The sequence below is a fragment of the Cyprinodon variegatus genome, unplaced genomic scaffold (genome assembly GCF_000732505.1).
Source record: "Cyprinodon variegatus isolate N-32 unplaced genomic scaffold, C_variegatus-1.0 Scaffold75, whole genome shotgun sequence".
Taxonomy (NCBI): domain Eukaryota; kingdom Metazoa; phylum Chordata; class Actinopteri; order Cyprinodontiformes; family Cyprinodontidae; genus Cyprinodon; species Cyprinodon variegatus.
The window spans coordinates 106,588-124,191 of record NW_015150528.1 but is presented as its reverse complement, the minus strand read 5'-3'; the positions used below and the strand labels follow the sequence as shown (position 1 = coordinate 124,191).

The following is a 17,604-nucleotide window of genomic DNA, read 5'->3' as shown; positions in this document are numbered from 1 at the left end:
CCCTTCCGTCCCTATGTTCTTTGTGACAATTGGCAGTTAGTGAGCGTGAAACCAGAAATTTCATATCTAGCCTCCATTGAATTTGTTGTGCACTCACTTTCAATGGGTTTGCAGTAAATATACCAATCATCAGCTTTTTATTGCTCTGCAGATCCCAGACAGTGGACAGAAAACCATGTGGTGGAATGGCTAACGTGGACAGTAAATGAGTTCAGTCTGAAAAATGTCGACTTTGAGAAATTTGGAATGAATGGAGCCAGCCTGTGCGCGATGGGGAAGGACCGCTTTTTGGACTTAGCACCTGACTTTGTGGGCGACATCCTTTGGGAACATTTAGAAATGCTCCAGAAAGGTAATGCAACAAACAATTCAGTGAAAAAAGCCAATCATACTTTCTTGTTCCTGTTCTTGTTTGTTTTCTATATTTGCTGTAAGTTTAGAAAATATATTTAATCCATAGTGGTTGTTTTTTTATTTTTTATATAATTGAGGGTCCTCATGGCAGTTTAGTAACAGGAGACAAACAGGAAGGCATGTTTTCACTCAAGACATTAATTTTTGATAATGCTGGATGCAGTTACATGATAGAAAAAAAAGAGCAAAAAATCAATAATGAGGTCACTGACGCTTACTCTCTATCCATTTTTTATGAAGAGGATACAAAGCATTACCCCATCAATGGACTGACCTCCAACTTCCAGGAATCTCGTTATACCTCAGACTATTTTGTCAGTAAGTACTCATCACAATCGTCGTCAGTTGTTCTCTCTAATTGCCATAGATGCATCTCTAAGATATGAATGGAAAGTTGATCCGTTTTGTGAATACAAACTGCTATAGTTACAGTTTGCCACTAGTTCTAGAATAATAATTATGTTGGTAAATTTCAGATCTACAGGGATACTTTTGCATTTAGTGATATTTTTCCATAGAAATTTTAATTTGGGAAAATTTGAACGCTAGACAAACAATGACTGTGCTTCCCTTTGCTTCATTTATCCTTCTGTTTTTTTTCTTTTTAATTTAGCTATCCCCCTTAACTTGCCTCTGTGTTTCCAGGCTATGGTATTGAGCATGCTCAGTGTGTCCCTCCTTCTGAATACTCAGAGCCGGGCTTCATCACGGAGTCCTACCAGACGCTCCATCCCATCAGCTCTGAGGAACTGCTTACACTCAAGTATGAGAGCGAATACCCCGGCATCATCCTACGAGACACGGCCCTCAACTCCATGCAGGGGGACTATTTCTCTGTCAAGCAGGAAGTGGTGTCCCCCGACAATATGTGTGTGGGACGCCTCAGCAGAGGTGAGGGGTCTTGCACTGTATGCTATTGTGCCTTGTGAAAGTATTCATAACCTTTAAACTTGCCCACTTTTTGTCACGTTGCAAGCATAAACTTTAAAGTGTTTTGTTGTGATTTGTTTTTTGGATAGACCAACACATTTCTATGGAGTATGAGGAACAAAATATATTGTTTTAGATATATATTCTTTTCTAGATTAAAAGGCTTGGGAAACATTTATATACAGCATTTTTTACTCTATTGCTCTCAAATGTGGTTCAGGATGAGATGTGTCTTTTATTGATCCCCATGGGGGAAGGTCAGGGATTACTGCTGCAAAATTTTTGATAATATTTTATTTTTGTTTTTTTCTATTTAATATAATTATAAATCCAGCTGTTCTATGAAGCTTAAAGGTTTGCTAAAAGTAGATGGTTTTTTTTTCAGCAGGGATAGGGGACCTGAACAGAGTTTAGAAGGACAGATGCATATAGATGCATCCCAGTTAAACTCCATTTCTAAATCTTACAGTAAATCTCTTTAACGACTATAAAATTGATGGTCACAGAACCGCTCCATACTTATACCCAAGCTAGTAAAAAGGGTGCTAAAAAAAACTTGCCCCTATAGTTTTTAAAATACAAATTAAAATGGGAGTTTATTTTTTTTTTAAGAACATGAACATCATCCTGCCCTAACCACTTTATTTTTTTCTGTTTGCTCATCAAATCAAACTTAACTGAAATGCATTGAAGTTTGTGGTTGAAACAGGAAAATATGTGAGAAAGATCAGGTGATGTGACTACCTTTACAAACCATTGGCCTTATGTTTGGGGAATCCTTTTGGTAAACTAAATCAGCGTTCGCACAACCGTTTCAAACCAAATTCTAACTTTATTTTAGAACTTATTAAACCTGTCAGTACATGCATGCATGTGTCTGTGTGCAGATGTTGTAGGTGTCTGTGGGTGTCGGCCTGCGTGTGATTGTGCTGAAGCTACCAAAATCTTGTCATGCCACATCAGTGTGCACGCATTAAGAGAAGAAAAGCAGGCCCTCTGGTTGGTTTGTGGTTCATGCAAACCCGCCTCACATACTCGAGACTAGGTTGGGAAAAAAATGAAAACCCTATTGTTTTTGTCAGAGTGATACACGAACCAAAGCCACAATGTGTTCTCTGCTCACCGCTTGTCCCTTATGTAAAGCAGTTCAAGCGGCGTAACACTAAAGACGGAGAGTTGTTTTTCTTGGCCTCTTTTCCTCATCTCAGCCTCTATGTTCTGGGTAAGGAGATAGAGGTGTCATCTTCAGTTAGCAGGCAAGGGGTTTTCTCATGAAACAGTTTGCTTTTTTTTTTTCTAATTGGCAGGCTTGTTTTCTCTCCAAGTGATAGTTTACAGAGGAATTAGCAACATGGTTTACATTTTAAGTCATAAAGAGAGGGGCTTTTCTTCTCACAAATCCCCAACTGCATAAATGAAGAGCATCTGCCATGTACAGCATTAAAGGGCCCCCCTGTTTTAGGGTTTTAAATGTTTGCCTGGAAGATTTAGGATCCGATCATCACGCAACACACATACCGAGCTCTCAAGCGTTGTGTTGTTGCTTGCTCGATGTGGGAAAAGTCTTTGTAGCCTGAGTGATATTCACATGTGGCTTCAATTTTACCAGCTGAAGATCTCAGCGTTGGTGGAGGCACTGCATTATCTGTCATTTGTTAATGACTTACAATTCAAAGACGCCGCTTATCTTTCCCAGGACCAAAAATAGCAAGACAGTATGTGTGATTGTCTTCCATTTGGAATCAAAGCCAAATGGTGGTTGTAAAAGCGAAATGGGGTGTGAAATGGAAAGGGTGGCACAACAGAGAACTGTATGGCTTAGAAAGTGAAGCAAGATTTTCCTGCTAAGGTCTTATGTTAGTCAATGATTTAATCTTTGCTACCGTATCCACTGCCTCCCAAAATTATTGTATAAACTATTATTGTTTATAATTATTATAAGATCTTACAATGCTAAATTATTCTTTCACCTTTAACTTTTTTCACTAAACTCACAAACTTCAATGTATTTCATTAGAATCTTGTGTATGAAAACAACACAGTGGTCCATCATTCTGATGTTGAATAAAAATTATAAATGGTTTTCAACATTTAAAGTGAAAATCTATAAAGTGTGCATATGCATTCGCCCCCTTTTTCTCATTTACCCCCAAATTAAATCCAGCGAGCCTGCAAAAAGCATTTTGGATCCTTCTTATTATATGGATATATGTATATGGTTTAATCTTAGAGTAAATACAGCTGTTTTATGCAGACTTCCATAGTTTGTTAGAGAACATTAGTAAGAAAATGGCACAGCAAGTCAGGAATAAAGTTGTAAAGAGGTTTAAATTTGGTTAGACATCTGAGACAGCACCTCTTATTCCATCAGAAAGAGTTTGACCAAACTACTAACCTACCAAGACATGCCCTTAATGAAACTATATGGAAACTAAAAATCAAAAAATCATCTAGAACCTTGTCTGTACCCTGGAGGCGCTGTGGAAAGCTCAAGTTACTTTAATAATAATAATAAAAAATAAAGTTAAGTTATGAAAACTTGTCAACATGTCTACTATTAGCTATGCACTCTATTAATCTGGCCTCTTTGGAAGTGTGAGAATAAGGCATCCATGGGAAGTCTAGTTGACAAAAATTGATGTAGGAGACACAACAAATACTGTATGTGGGAATATGTATGAAGTTTTCATCACCTTTTGTTTCTCTACACTAAATGTACCAAACTTTAAACATGCTCCTCAATGACAAATCCTTCCCCCCTCTTTCGTATCCCTTCCCAGGTAAACTTGGTGGCCAGGACTCCTTTGAGAGCATCGATAGCTTTGAGAGCTGTGACCGACTGACCCAGTCGTGGAGCAGCCAGTCGTCGTTCAGCAGCCTGCAGCGGGTACCATCCTACGACAGCTTTGATTCAGAAGATTACCCCACCGCCCTGCATGGCCACAAGCCCAAGGGCACCTTCAAGGACTACGTGAGGGAACGCTCCGACCTCAGCAAGGATAAGCCAGTCATCCCAGCGGCAGCGCTGGCAGGATACACGGGTAAGATGACAAGAAGGCAAACATCAAATGTGAGAATCTTGTGGTTTGTAATATTTTTCAATAACACCTAAAAAGGCTAAATGTGAATCTGGGAAAAGTTTCACAGAAATCCTCATTTTTGGATTAGGAATAGATCCTTACAGGTTGTGTATTCATGCCATCACCAGACGGGGTAAAACTTATTATTTTACTTCTTGTAGTTTCATTGCACAGCTGTAACACAGTTGTTGATGCTTTGCAAAACTCCCACATGTGGGAGTTTTGTGTTTGCACTACTTTTTAAATAAAAAAAAAGAGAAACACCTTTTACCAAAGCTGCCCAAGTTATGCAGATCAAAGGCAGCAAAATAGATTTTGCTCCTGCCTCCTCCTTCTCTTCTTCTTTGCTCTCTATTTTTCTTTCTCACTCTCTTGTTCTGCCTTCACTTCTAATCTACCTCGTCGCTATCTGCAGCCCGCATCTAAACCTATTTTTCCAGGTCGTCCTAGCAACGGTGGTAAAATAAAGAAATCATGCCTGCCCTTGCGCGCAGCCACACAGCAAAATTATCTCTTCATCTTATTGAGGCATCTTCACACCCCATACGTGCTCGAAAAAGCTGCTTGACGTATGCTCTTCAGGTTCACAAAGATGTTGAGATACTTGCAAACCTCTTAAGCAAATGCACTATTTTTGCATCTGTTAAAAGTTTGAGTTTATATTTGGTGTTGTTGTTACCTTTAAGTGCTAACTTGATGTGTGTAGGAAGGTAAAAACAAGTTTAATGCTTGTTGGTTCTAGTATTTTGTTGGCCTAAGCGTAGTATTAACTTTTAACATTTATAGGGAAATCATTAAAATGTTTACTGCCGACTCTGCAACGGGACTTTTTCATTCTAGCTGAAAATTACAGTCACAAGAGTGCATCGCTCTAATAAAAAAAGGGGGAAAGCCGAGTGGATCTTTCGAACGTCAAAAACAATACATACATGAGATCTCATTAGACTGATCCGAAGTCGGTATGCACGAGTTAAGTCTTCATGTGCAATGTTATTAGTTCAAAAGCCACTTGAGGCCCAATGAGTCATTCATTTGTAATGATGTTGGAAAGATGTTGTAATGGATTTTTAATCAAATAACAAACAGAAGACACAGCTCCTCCAAAACCATTAAAGACTTGCGTTGCTCCCTGCACCCTTTGCTAAAATAAGTGTTTCAAAGTTAATATTTTTTTGTATGATCACTCCGATTTTTGGGGGGGTGTTTTTTAGGCAAGATTAAAGCATTAGTAAGTTTTTTCTTGTGCAAGTTTTGTTATATCTAATATATTGCAATGTTATTTCAATCTGAGGAACATTGCTTTCATCTTAGCTGTATATTAGAAAGCAAGGTGCATACAACTTTTACAGGTAAAGCCGTTTATCAACACAAAATGTAAATCGACTAATAGCACAAACCCAAAAACTTAAATGAGGTTGAATGTGACAGGATGGTTTGTTCCAGACAAGCTGGGTTAAATATCTGACAGGCCTCTGATCTACTATAACCATCATGCATAACCTGGTGGTTATGCATGATGGTTTAGGAAGCCTGTTTCAAAATAAAAATAAAAACTGTGTGGGCAGCAAATGATATAGTCTGTTTACTCACAGTAGAATAAACAGACTAGTTTGAGTAAGAGAGAGAGAGTAATGTAAGAGAGGCAACACTTTTCAAATAACATCTAATCATTGCAGCAAAGATAGGCAGAATATCATCTTTAAACATACCATACTTCACTTTTGAGAACCGATTACCAAATAAGCTCAATTTAAACACCACAGGCTACCTGAGTATTGCTGCTGACAATCTTCATCTTCATGATAATGCATGGTGCCTAAAACATTGGCTCATTTTAGAAAGGGTTCATTGTCCTCCAATAGTCCATATAGTTACCAGATATCCCAATAGACACCAAAACAGGTTTATAAACATGTCCAAAAACAATGTTTATAGCAACTCAGGAAGTTGTTCTTCTTGATTTCCTGTCCTGATATGACAGGTGACATTAAGGTTGAGGAAAAGGTGTAAGATAAGGCTACTGAGCGATAAGTGAAGCTCTGTTTGACATCTTTACAGGTTTCCTGTAGTAGTTTGCGATTTTCATCTCTGTTTACCCTGCAAACAGACAAATTCATAAACTGCTCAAACATCTGTATTTTAATATTGATTTTTACTTTTTTTTTCTCTGCTGGAAAAAAAAACCCACATAAAAACTAGTTTTCTTACACATTGATAAGGAATAATATTTGCAAATACTAAAAAGAAGGTTTAGTAAGAATCTCCCCTCATCTATCAGTGATATTGTTTCTATCTTAGTTGTGCATATCTAAGACGTATTTAGTGTTCTATGGATTGCATACTAAACATTGCAGTGAATGGAAGCCCCCACCCTCTTGCCACAGTGTATGCTTTTTCAATGAAGCCCTTTGTGCATGAAGAGTGCAACATATTTTTGGAAACTTTTTTTTTTTTTTTACGCGGGTCGCCTGCATTCTGCAATGAAAGCACAGCGAGCTGGTATCGCCCATGTATGTGGGCCGACTGCTACTTTGGCTCGCTTTTGAACAGTTTGCGCCTGAAAGAGACGTAGTGTTGCAAAGAAGTCACTTCTTTTTAAGCCCAAAGTGGCTGTTTATTCTGCACCGTCTTCAGTCCCAACGGGAGTTTTATAAAAAGGTCTCCGAAATGCCATTTCAAACTTTCGGCCCACGCGTCTGTTTCACAGAAAGCTTTGGTTTTGAGTTGTGTAAGGGCACATTTGGTTTTTCTTATAGGCTCAGGAGACAATGAGGTGAGTCTAGCTGAACTCCAGTTTTGCTGAGGCGGCGTGCGCTGCAAAGGCAGGTGTGATTTCAACATTGGAGCCTCAAAGTGGGCGCGTTCTTCTATGTGAAAAAAACCACACGATCAAAGTGGAGCACAGTGAATCTAGTTCATATACAAAACCTTCTTTTTTTTCTCTTTGTTCTGTCTTCTCTCCTTTTTCCATCAAGTCTTGTTTTAGTTGTAATAATTGGAATTATTAGGTTTCTATTTTTATCTTTCTTTAAAAAAACAAACCCTATTTTAGTATAAAGTATATATTTGGAGGAGCTTTTCTCTTTCTGAAGCATTGCTTCTAAGTTGTTAGATGTGCTGCAGACGCCCAGAGGCAGCACCTCTTTTTTAAAATGGTGATTTCATCAGTGAGGAACTCATACAGACACAGACTCTAGATTCACATACTGTAGAGGGCCATTGGCAGACAAGGGACTACATGATGAATAAGACTGTTGTATTTAGTAGGACATTTAGTTCCACTGCTTTCCTTCAGCCTGACCCAGATTAGAAGGTTTACTTTGTCCCTCTTCAGACCTAAGTGAATAATTGGCATGAATATTTAGCAGTTTCATATTTAGGACTGGACAGTGTTGAGATCTGGCATTCTATTTGGCCTTAAAGCTTTTTCTTTCCTGACAAATTCCTCTTGCACTGCAATGTGTCATAAAATATCTGAAAGCAAGCTATGCCAAGAGCTGAGCTTTAGGACCTTGGTTTATATGCAGCACTAGCATCCTATGGATGGATGGAGAATTTTAATACCTTGAACCAATAAGTACACTTTAGAACTAGGGAATGTTCCCTCAAACTTTGATCCCTATGGCCTGAGCAAACACTTACCTCAGTAAAGCCTCACTCTGGCCAGCATCAGGACAATCAACAATGCAGTCTCTCAATGTAAGCTGCCCAAACAAAACACCTCCTTCAAACACCCTTTCGCATCTGTTCCACAGGCAGTGGCCCCATCCAGCTGTGGCAGTTTCTTCTGGAGTTGCTGACCGACAAGTCCTGCCAGTCCTTCATCAGCTGGACAGGCGACGGCTGGGAGTTTAAGCTCTCTGACCCAGATGAGGTGAGAGGTTGTGACCCTCCTGGTCACTGGCACACGAGATGGGAGGTCCTAAGTGCTTGGCCAGATGAATAAGATGTCTTCTTTGTAAAAACAGTTGCCTCTAGTTTCTGGGCTGGTGTTTAATGACTAGGTCCTACTTGGATATATCAATTTTAGTACCATGCAAAAGTATTTTTTTTTTTCAGATTTATTTACACTGACGCAATACCACATTAATGCATTTAAATGGGAATTTTAAGACAGCAACACCATGTGGTGCAAAAGTGGAAGGAATCCTAAAAAGGTTTTTAAATAACGTCTGAAAGATTTTTGGCATACATCTCTAAACAGATTTTTTTTTTTTCAAAATTTTCCTAGATTCCATACATTGATCTAGCTATTATAACTCTGGCTCTGTGCGTAGCGCTAGTTGGAGACTTAAGTCTTTCAAAGCCTCTAACAGATTATTGTCCATCTTTCAATTGTCTCTTACTAGTTTCGCTTTTCATGCTAAAAAGGGTAGACTCAAAAGGATGCTACCACTCCTGTATCCCTCAGGGGAAATAGGACAATGGAGGTAGGATTGCGTGCATCATTCGTTTCTGCTACTCAGAGCATCATATGTGCAGACTGAAAGGTTTGCACATATGATGGCCCCCCACATGGCTGGTTGTAAACCACAAACAAGACTTTCTTTGTCTTTTGACATTTCAGCAATCATCCCACTCTTTCTTTAAAGATCAGAATTGCGAACTGCACATCTACTAGTTGTTGGTGTGTTTCTCTGATTAAAGTCCACCCTTCCCAGCCTGACGGTATTGGGGTATTGCCATATTAATTTAAACTGCACACAGAGGACCTTTATTTACTGATCAGTTGACTTTTATTGCTCTGTATGGCATTTAAGGAATCAATGTTTTATTGGTAAAAGCAATGGAAAACACAGTTGTTTCTATTTTAGAATGATATGCTACTTAAAGTTAATGCGTCATATAAAATCCTTATCAAATAGATTTAAGTTTTATTTATTTATTTTTCTCTTAAAGTAGGAAAATCACAAAATGTTTGAAATGCATTCATACTTTTGCAAGGAATATCATATCCATTATTACTATTATGATGTAGGCCTGAAATAAAGTTAATAAGGATTAATCTATTATTAAAATAATCAACAAATTTAGTAATCAGATAATCCTTTTTTTCTGGATTAACAACCTATTCAAAACAGCAAAAATACACATTATGCTTTTGTTTAATTCTACAAATAAAAATATGTTCTAACCAGAATTTCTCAAGTGGCATTAGTTTTAGTTCTATCCTTTAGCTTTATCCATATTAGCCCCTTGTGTTTTTGATTAATAACCAGTTAATCAATACAAAAGCAACTAGTCAACAGGAGAATTGATGAGCAAAATAAGTCACCTCCTTCTCCTGATGAGCTTGTTCCTTCTGCCTTTGCAGGTTGCCCGAAGGTGGGGAAAGAGGAAAAACAAGCCCAAAATGAATTATGAGAAACTGAGCCGTGGCCTGCGCTACTACTACGACAAGAATATTATCCACAAGACTTCTGGGAAGCGCTACGTCTACCGCTTTGTCTGTGACTTGAAAAGCTTGCTCGGCTACACACCTGAAGAGCTGCACGCAATGTTGGACGTAAAGCCCGACACAGACGAGTGAAAACAGAACCGAGGGGGAAAAAAAGCAAAAACAAACTGAGGACAAAAGTTAAGGAGCCACAGGGACTGAGGCTTGTGAGACAGACTTGGTAATCCATTTTTCTGGGGGGACCGAAAAGTTTTTTTAAAGACTCGGTGTGGTCTTTGTCAGGTTTGAGCTCCAGTCTTTCAGACCACGTTTTAAAAGGAAGGCAGAAGCCAAAAAAAGCCTGTATTCACAACCTGTTGGATTTGACGTGCTTACCTGTGTGTGAGTGTGCATTTGATTGTGCGCGTGTGTGAAATGTTACTGGTATTATTTAGCAGCTCAAGGCAAGTGAGGCGCTATTGGGTAGGATTATCAGGTTATCTTCTGTTCCGTTTAGGTAGCAAAGCGGGGGAGACGAGAGCTCCGAGATACAAGGTGTGAATGAACAATGCAGTTCAAGAAGGAACCTTTTTAAAGTAACTCATTTCTTTTTTGAGTCAATGAGGAAGCAGGTAAAAGGTTCCTGCTGAGGTAACAGTTGCCAAAATGTCATTACTGAACTGATATTTACATCTATTATCACTGTTTCTCTTCTGCAAGTAGAGAGTTTTTAGCAAGGACCAAAAAAAGTGTAATGTTGGATTTAATGTTCAAGGACCATATGCTTGTGCCAGTATTATATTGTTAGAGCACCTGATTAATGTCTCGTAGGCTGATTACTGGGCAGAGTATTTCTTTTTTAAAGGGGTTTAAAATACATTTCACCACTGAAAGCCAATTTACATTGCTCTCTTCATGCAGAGCATTGCAGAACTGCTCCAAACTGAGTCAGACAACACTAGAGACACTCTAGCCCCATGCTCTATCAGCCTGCAAGAGCCTGTTTGAGATTACTCATACCCAAAGATGTCTGAAAGACAACTGAAAGTAGCCGTTGCTCTTGAAACCGACGCTTTCACCCTTTATGTACGTGTGGCCACCTTGTTAGGGACACATTCTGTGACTGAAACATAAGCATTTTTGCATATGCCTCCAGTATTAGCAAACTGTAGACAATCTATGTGGGGAGAATCAGGAGTCTTTGGTGCAAATTAGATGAACCGTTTTGTCAGTTCACTGTCAAGATCAACGATCGTTTTGATAATGTTTTAATGGTTCTGTCTATTCTGTAAAAGTTATGGTGATTTTTACTCAACTTGAAATGTCAAATTTAGTCCCTTTTTGTCTGTTATCTAGCACATGTTGCCCATAGAAAGGAGTTAGAATTGTGTGATGGTGCAATGTAGGAAGACTGAGCAGCAGTAGACAAATGTTGGCTATGGAGAGTGGGAATCTGTTAGGTATGAACAATGGTCATGGAAAGGAGGTTTTTGGAATATGCAGGTGATTATCACTTAGGAAGTAGAAAGGACGCAAGTTGGCTTGTATGACTCATGCAGGGTTGATGGCAGACTATTCCGATTGTTGTTTATGTGTGTTTTATCAATTAACAAAATAATATATGTCTCAGAGAGTGTCGTATTCAAAGAGCACATTTATATCAATTCACTGGTTACAATTTAAGCGAATTGGCAGTGGTTTCCTCCCCAAGTAGTGGGAACAGTGTCGGTACACTGGGAAATGCCAAAGTTGAATATTATCCTAAAATACTATGTTATTGTTTACAGTGGCTGAATGTTACCCATATGGATGAAAATAGCTTTGGAGATGTCTATTTGTACAGATTGTATTTCATAATGCTTTATTGAGACCCGGATTACACAAATAATCGTGAGACAAAGCAGGAATAATAACCAAAACCCATGTGAGGTCTTTTGGCTACGGTGCTTTGGGTGTCTACAATGTTTGAAGACACAGAGCAGAAATTTCTCATGTATTTGGAAAGTGTTGTCTTTTATCTTTTTTTTTGTAAAGCAGACTGCTTTAGGACAAAGTCTTTGCTGATTCGGGTTTCCCACTGAGTGCAGAGAAGAGATGCTGTATTTGTTCTTCTTGCCTAACTGGTAAAAAGCTCCATCATTCATCCAGCACTGACTCTCAAACCTGTGTTGCTTTTACAATACAGTGAATAAGATCTAAATGTAATAAACTGCACTGTATGTTCAGTCTATTCTTCTTGTTTCAAAACAGTGTTTCTTTTGTTTCTGTTTCTTTTTTGTTTTGTTTTTTCCATTTTGTTGTCATAATGTATAAAACAAAGGAAAACTTTATTGCCTATAATGTTAATATTTCAAAGAAAAATGTTTTGTCAGGAAGCATTCTGTTGTTTAATGTGGGAGACTACAACCTACTGCAGGACTTGTTATCAGTGACGAGTATATATACACGCACCAATATTTTGTGGCATATGCATATCTCAAAATGGATTTTAGAAGGAAAGCCTTATTGTCTTTTAATGGATGTTATTCTTTTCTGTACATTTTATAGTGTCTTTGTATTTTTTTTGTTAAGAGATCATTTTTATTGTATTTAGTTCACAAACATTTGAATATTTTTCAATAATTTATATTTTATAAAAGACGAGAGACGCAGACAGCTGGTGCTTTCATGGGAATTTAAAGGTAGCGCAGGACAAAATAATGTAGCGGAGTTCTTTTCAATTGTCTGTTTTTTTGTTTTTGTTTTTTTTTTAATATAAAAAATAGACCTGTCTGCTTGAGGAAAAAAGGCTGATGCTGGCCCATCAATGATTTCTGCTGGAAAGGTTTTATAAACTGTAGCTTCTATTTCTAAAATGTACTTCAAAATGTTATAAAATATATGTGAAGAAAGATTTTATCATTCTGTGTGATGTTTTATTTATCTCTATATGGTTAGTTCTTTATACTGAGGAAAAATACATGCAAACTTGCCACTAGGTAATCTTCTGGAAACCAATTTCAGCTTTATCAGCTACTTTGCTGTTTCTGCATCATCTCACATACTTTCTTGTAAATCTGAATGATTTGAATCATTCTATGATGCATTAGTTGATTTATGATTTTAAGGCATCAGTTTACCTAACTGATCTTCCTAAGATAGTTAGAACATGCATCTTTTATGCTAATGTAAAATGTGGACCCATTAGTACAAGTCAGATTACTATGTATTTTGGATTCTATGATTCTCCTTAAAGGAACTTTTAAATTTTTCTTAATGGTTGATAACTTATTCATGAACAGTTAATCATTTTTAGAGGAATGAATGTGAGATTTTGAAACCCAACCTCTTTTTATTTACTTCCTACACATCTACACCTTGAGTATTCAAAGGTATTTCCCGACCAACTCTATATGCAATCCATCTATTAAGAAATCTCTCCTCTTTGAACAAAGTTTGAATGATAGCTAACATGACATACATTTTTTGGCAAGATAAGAGCTATTTAATTCGGACTCAAAGAGGTGTCTGACAGATTTTGAAATAAACAGGATCGGTGTCAATCTTAGCGTTGCTTTAAAGACATTTTATTCTCCATGTCTTGGAACAAGGTGGACTTGAAGTCTAATAAATTTTTTCTATGATTAAAATTATATAAAAACTAAATTAGATTCCGAATTTGAACAGTTGCCTTAAATAAAAACGAAACATCTTTTTCCAGCAAAAATACTTTTCAGGCTGTTCGTGTTAATGTCTCACCAAGGAGCGCTTTTGTCAGGTCGGAAGAAGACGAGTGGAGGCCAAACCAACTTAAAGGTGGAGTTCCTGTGGAGCAGCGCCTGTGAAATGAAATGTTTCCCATCTGTAGTGTCCATGGCACTTGCAGAAGTCCAACTTTGATTGGACTTCCTATTTGTGCTACTTCTCTTTGCTACCTCAAAGAGCAGTAGCACAACACTATGATTCCAGGTCAAAGTATAAAATAATCTTATCAAAATGCAGGATCAATAGAGACACACAGACCAAAGCTTTGTCACTTTCAGTTCACTTCCACTTTACTTTCTAAATTATGTCTGTAATGTTATGTTTGGAATTAAGAACTGATGTTACTTAGAAAGATACATGTTTTTACACGTGTCTCACAAATTATCCAATAAGAAAATTTAACTTTTTATGATTTTTTAGCGTTTCTGCTGATCTAAAGTATTTAATGTAAGATTATTAACAAATGATCACTGGACTTTGAGGGAGAACGTTTTTTACATTTGAAGAAAAAGGTTACATTTAGATTTAATTACATGCAGAAGTTTTCATCTGTTGTAACTTCAAAAAAGAAATAAGTGGAAACCCATGTTTTTATCTGTAGATGACTATAGTGCTTCTCACTATATAAATGCTTCTGTTCACCCTCTTCATATGATCAATAGCTTATTCCATGCGTCAGGGAATTACATTACTGGCTCTGGCTCCCTTGCCCAACACTTCTGCTCAAGTCAACTGGAATTCCAGTGCTTCAATCATAATTTCTGACACTTTTTTGTTTATAAAACCACTTTAAACTTCATTCCATTTTATCTGTCATGATTTTTAACAATGGAAAATGGAATCCACAATCTCTGATCAATCGATGTGATGCAGTTTGCTGTTCCAAAGTTCCAACTAAACTAGTCAAGAAATCAGTCTAGCATTCAGACCAAATACTTCAATCAAGCTGTATCTTAAAGCTCTGGTGACAGAATGAGTTTTAAGGCTCTTCTGAAATCATTAGGGTCTACAATGTTCGTTTCCAAATGTCATTTTTGATCAATGTGCTTATTTCAGATTGTATTTCTTCATTGTTTTTAGCAATGTAACTGTTTCCCTGCCTTCTTTGGATGACTTCTTTTGTAAATACAATTAAAAACTATATAATGGAAAAAAAAAAAAAAAAACATCTGGCAGAATGCTTGATGAGTCCCAGCCATTGCTGCACTATTATACATTTTAAAAGTCCCCATGGGAGGAATCTCAAAATGATATGAAAACCTCTTTTCTTTTAAATATTCTCTTCAAAATTATTAGTACTTTGAAAATTGTTTCCCATTCCTATTTGATTTTTTATTCTCTGTTATGTTTGGATGTGTCGGATATATCGATATTTGCAAGGTTCATGGTTTTCAAGCAGAACACTATTGTAACAAGTTTAACAATAGAATTAATTCAAACCATCTGAAGCTGCAACTGCAGAGAACTTTAGGCAGACTTTGAAATATAAGCCAACCACAGAGTGTCCCAGTTTTAACAAGTGTTTATTGTGCACTGATAAGGTGATGTAAAAATGAAACCGACACTTTGGGACTCATTCATGCTCTTGCAACCCCTCATATAAATTCCACTTAAGATAGGAAACATGCTTGACCGTAGCCTGCTGCCTCAAACTGAACAGATGTTGTAGCCCCTCTGCTGCAGAGTAGAAATACTGTACATGGGAGAAACCCAGGGCAAAGTAATAGTACCCTATCAGCTGAACAAAGAAAGGCAGAGCAGAGTCTACATTTCAAGGTGTTTAGTAAGATACATGTTTACATACTTGAAAAGTGTAATGTTTAATTCAATACTAATGTAGAACTGTAAGTTAGAACAATGGTGCTACCTTTCTTCTTGATATTTTCCTCTCTGTGCTTTTCTTGGCAGAGGGCAGACTGAGGTTACCAGGTGGTTCTTCTCCTATTCCACCTCCTTTCTTTGACTGGGCCTATGATTGAAACCAGGCATAGTTGTGGGGCAGGTTTTAAAATACTTTTCCAGACAGTGCATCGTGATACTACTCGTGCTCACCAGCTTTACATACAAACACAGACACAAAGCTGGCCCATGAAGGATCCTACCCCCAAACCCACCCCTCCCACTGCTATAACACTTGTTAAATCTTCCACTGATTTAACAAGGGTTTTAAGGTGGGGGATGCAAAGAACAGAGAAAGTCTAAGCAGAAAGATAGAACAGTCACAGCTGACAGAAAAAGAGAAAAATGACAGATATCTCTGTGCTGCTCCATCCAAAACTATTACCTCCTGTGCTCAGCAGCTCACAGCCCTTAAGATGACTGAGTGAGACTCGTTTGTCAGATTTTAAAGTTAAATATTTAGCAAAAGGGTCTTACCAAATACGTCTGTCTTTTGCATGTAGTCCTAGCCCCATTTGAACAGACAGAGGGAGATTAGAAGACATACTACTGTAGTCCTATTATAAAGAAATGCAACATAAACTTGTCTTTTTGAATTACATTTATTGATTTTAAAAGATGGGCTTTTGTGGTCTTTGTGCTTCTGCGTACACAAACTATATATATCAATATAAGCAAAGTTTAACCTAGTACTGTAAAAAAGAGTGTAATAGCCTTGTGAACAATCCAAAATTCATATTCATTTAAAGTAAATACTGCTCCTTTTACTTCTAAGCTTTATTATAGATATATATATATATATCTATATATATCTTTCTATATATATCTATCTATATATCTATAGATAGATATATATAGATATATACTGTATATGTGTGTGTGTGCAACATTGCCTTTCCTTAACTTACTATACCCTTTATCAAAAGATAATCATTGTGACGCACATGAGACCATGTTACTGGTTCCATTACGCAGGCATGTTTTGAAATATGGACAATGTGTCTCAGAGGGCCCTTAAGGGGGCCAGGGCCAATGTGGACTCCAGTGGTGTCAAGGGATTAAGAGTAAGTTTAGTGTTACTCTCAAACGGGAAGCATATCACACAGTTTAAAAAGAGAAAATCTGTTTCTTTCCTGGTTTATCAACTTGAATCATTGACTTATTAAATTTCCTTAAGGTTAAAGCACAATTTTCTTATAAGTCTTCTTATTTTCCATAATGATGTTCACATTATTCTTCCAGACCTTTAAGATTGTGGCCACTAATAAATGCATTAGCATTAAACAAAGAGTTAATCCAAGTATCCAAATGCTTTATTTGCAACTTAGCAGTTTTTCATAGTTGTGATGTTGATAAATTGATATTATGATCATAATTCAAACCTTTTTCACCTTTCACTTTCCAACCCAATGTAGACGTTGTTTGGGGGTAAAAATATTCGTCTTTTCAATTTCTTTTCAACCAAATGTTGCTTCCTTGTAAATAACACATGATAATATTGTTGCTGAACACAACACAAGCTAAATACACTATTTAAAATATCATCATTTACAGCTAAAAATGTATTGTTGAAAGAAAAAAAGTTGTAGCTCCTATGCACTCAAGGTTGACATGATCCCTGCACCTTCATATCCAGTCTCTCTCTTTCTGTCATTTATGGTAGTGTTTTGTCTGTGATGTGTTGAACGACTTGTCTTGGCAGGTGTGGTGGCTGTATTATCCAGGCTTATGGAGGGCAGATTCAGGGCATCTCCTGCTTTGGCTGCTAATTTGCATTTTTATTGCCACTGTCATATCCTCAGTTAATACACCATTGACTTCCCGAGCCACCCCTGGACCATACAGCATCACCTTGCTATCCCACCTGAAATGAGAGTGCCTCTCGGCCCCTAGATCTACATTGGCTCGAGCTTGGGTACCATTCGACCTGGCATTCTTGGACGGAAATGGAGTGTCCTCTCATGTTAATGTGGACTTTCCATTAGGAAAAGATGATTGATTTGTGTTGTACTGTTTCTTTGAATAGGATATAGAACTCTCACAATAGGGGCGAGTGATGAAGCTTTGTGTGCAGGTGAGGCCACATGCAAACTAGATTTAGTGAGACTGAATCAGTGGCTCATGATGGGGGGTGGGTGAGAGGTTTTCAGACGAAGAGAG

At 37.6% G+C, this 17,604-nt stretch overlaps 1 protein-coding gene across 4 annotated transcripts in view; it reads left to right on the top strand.

Moving 5' to 3' along the window:
- Window positions 1-12,706, top strand: part of ets1 (v-ets avian erythroblastosis virus E26 oncogene homolog 1) — a 41,545-nt gene extending 28,839 nt beyond the window's left edge. For 2 of the 4 annotated variants that reach the window (XM_015372748.1, XM_015372750.1), the window contains 6 exons: window positions 152-352; window positions 655-732; window positions 1,060-1,305; window positions 4,125-4,385; window positions 8,180-8,298; window positions 9,739-9,954. In XM_015372748.1, the coding sequence (XP_015228234.1) occupies window positions 152-352; window positions 655-732; window positions 1,060-1,305; window positions 4,125-4,385; window positions 8,180-8,298; window positions 9,739-9,954 (1,121 nt within the window). Of the gene's footprint in view, window positions 1-151; window positions 353-654; window positions 733-1,059; window positions 1,306-4,124; window positions 4,386-8,179; window positions 8,299-9,738 lie in introns of all 4 variants that reach the window. The other 2 variants (XM_015372749.1, XM_015372747.1) reach the window with 2 other exon arrangements.
- The last annotated feature ends 4,898 nt before the right edge of the window (window positions 12,707-17,604 follow it).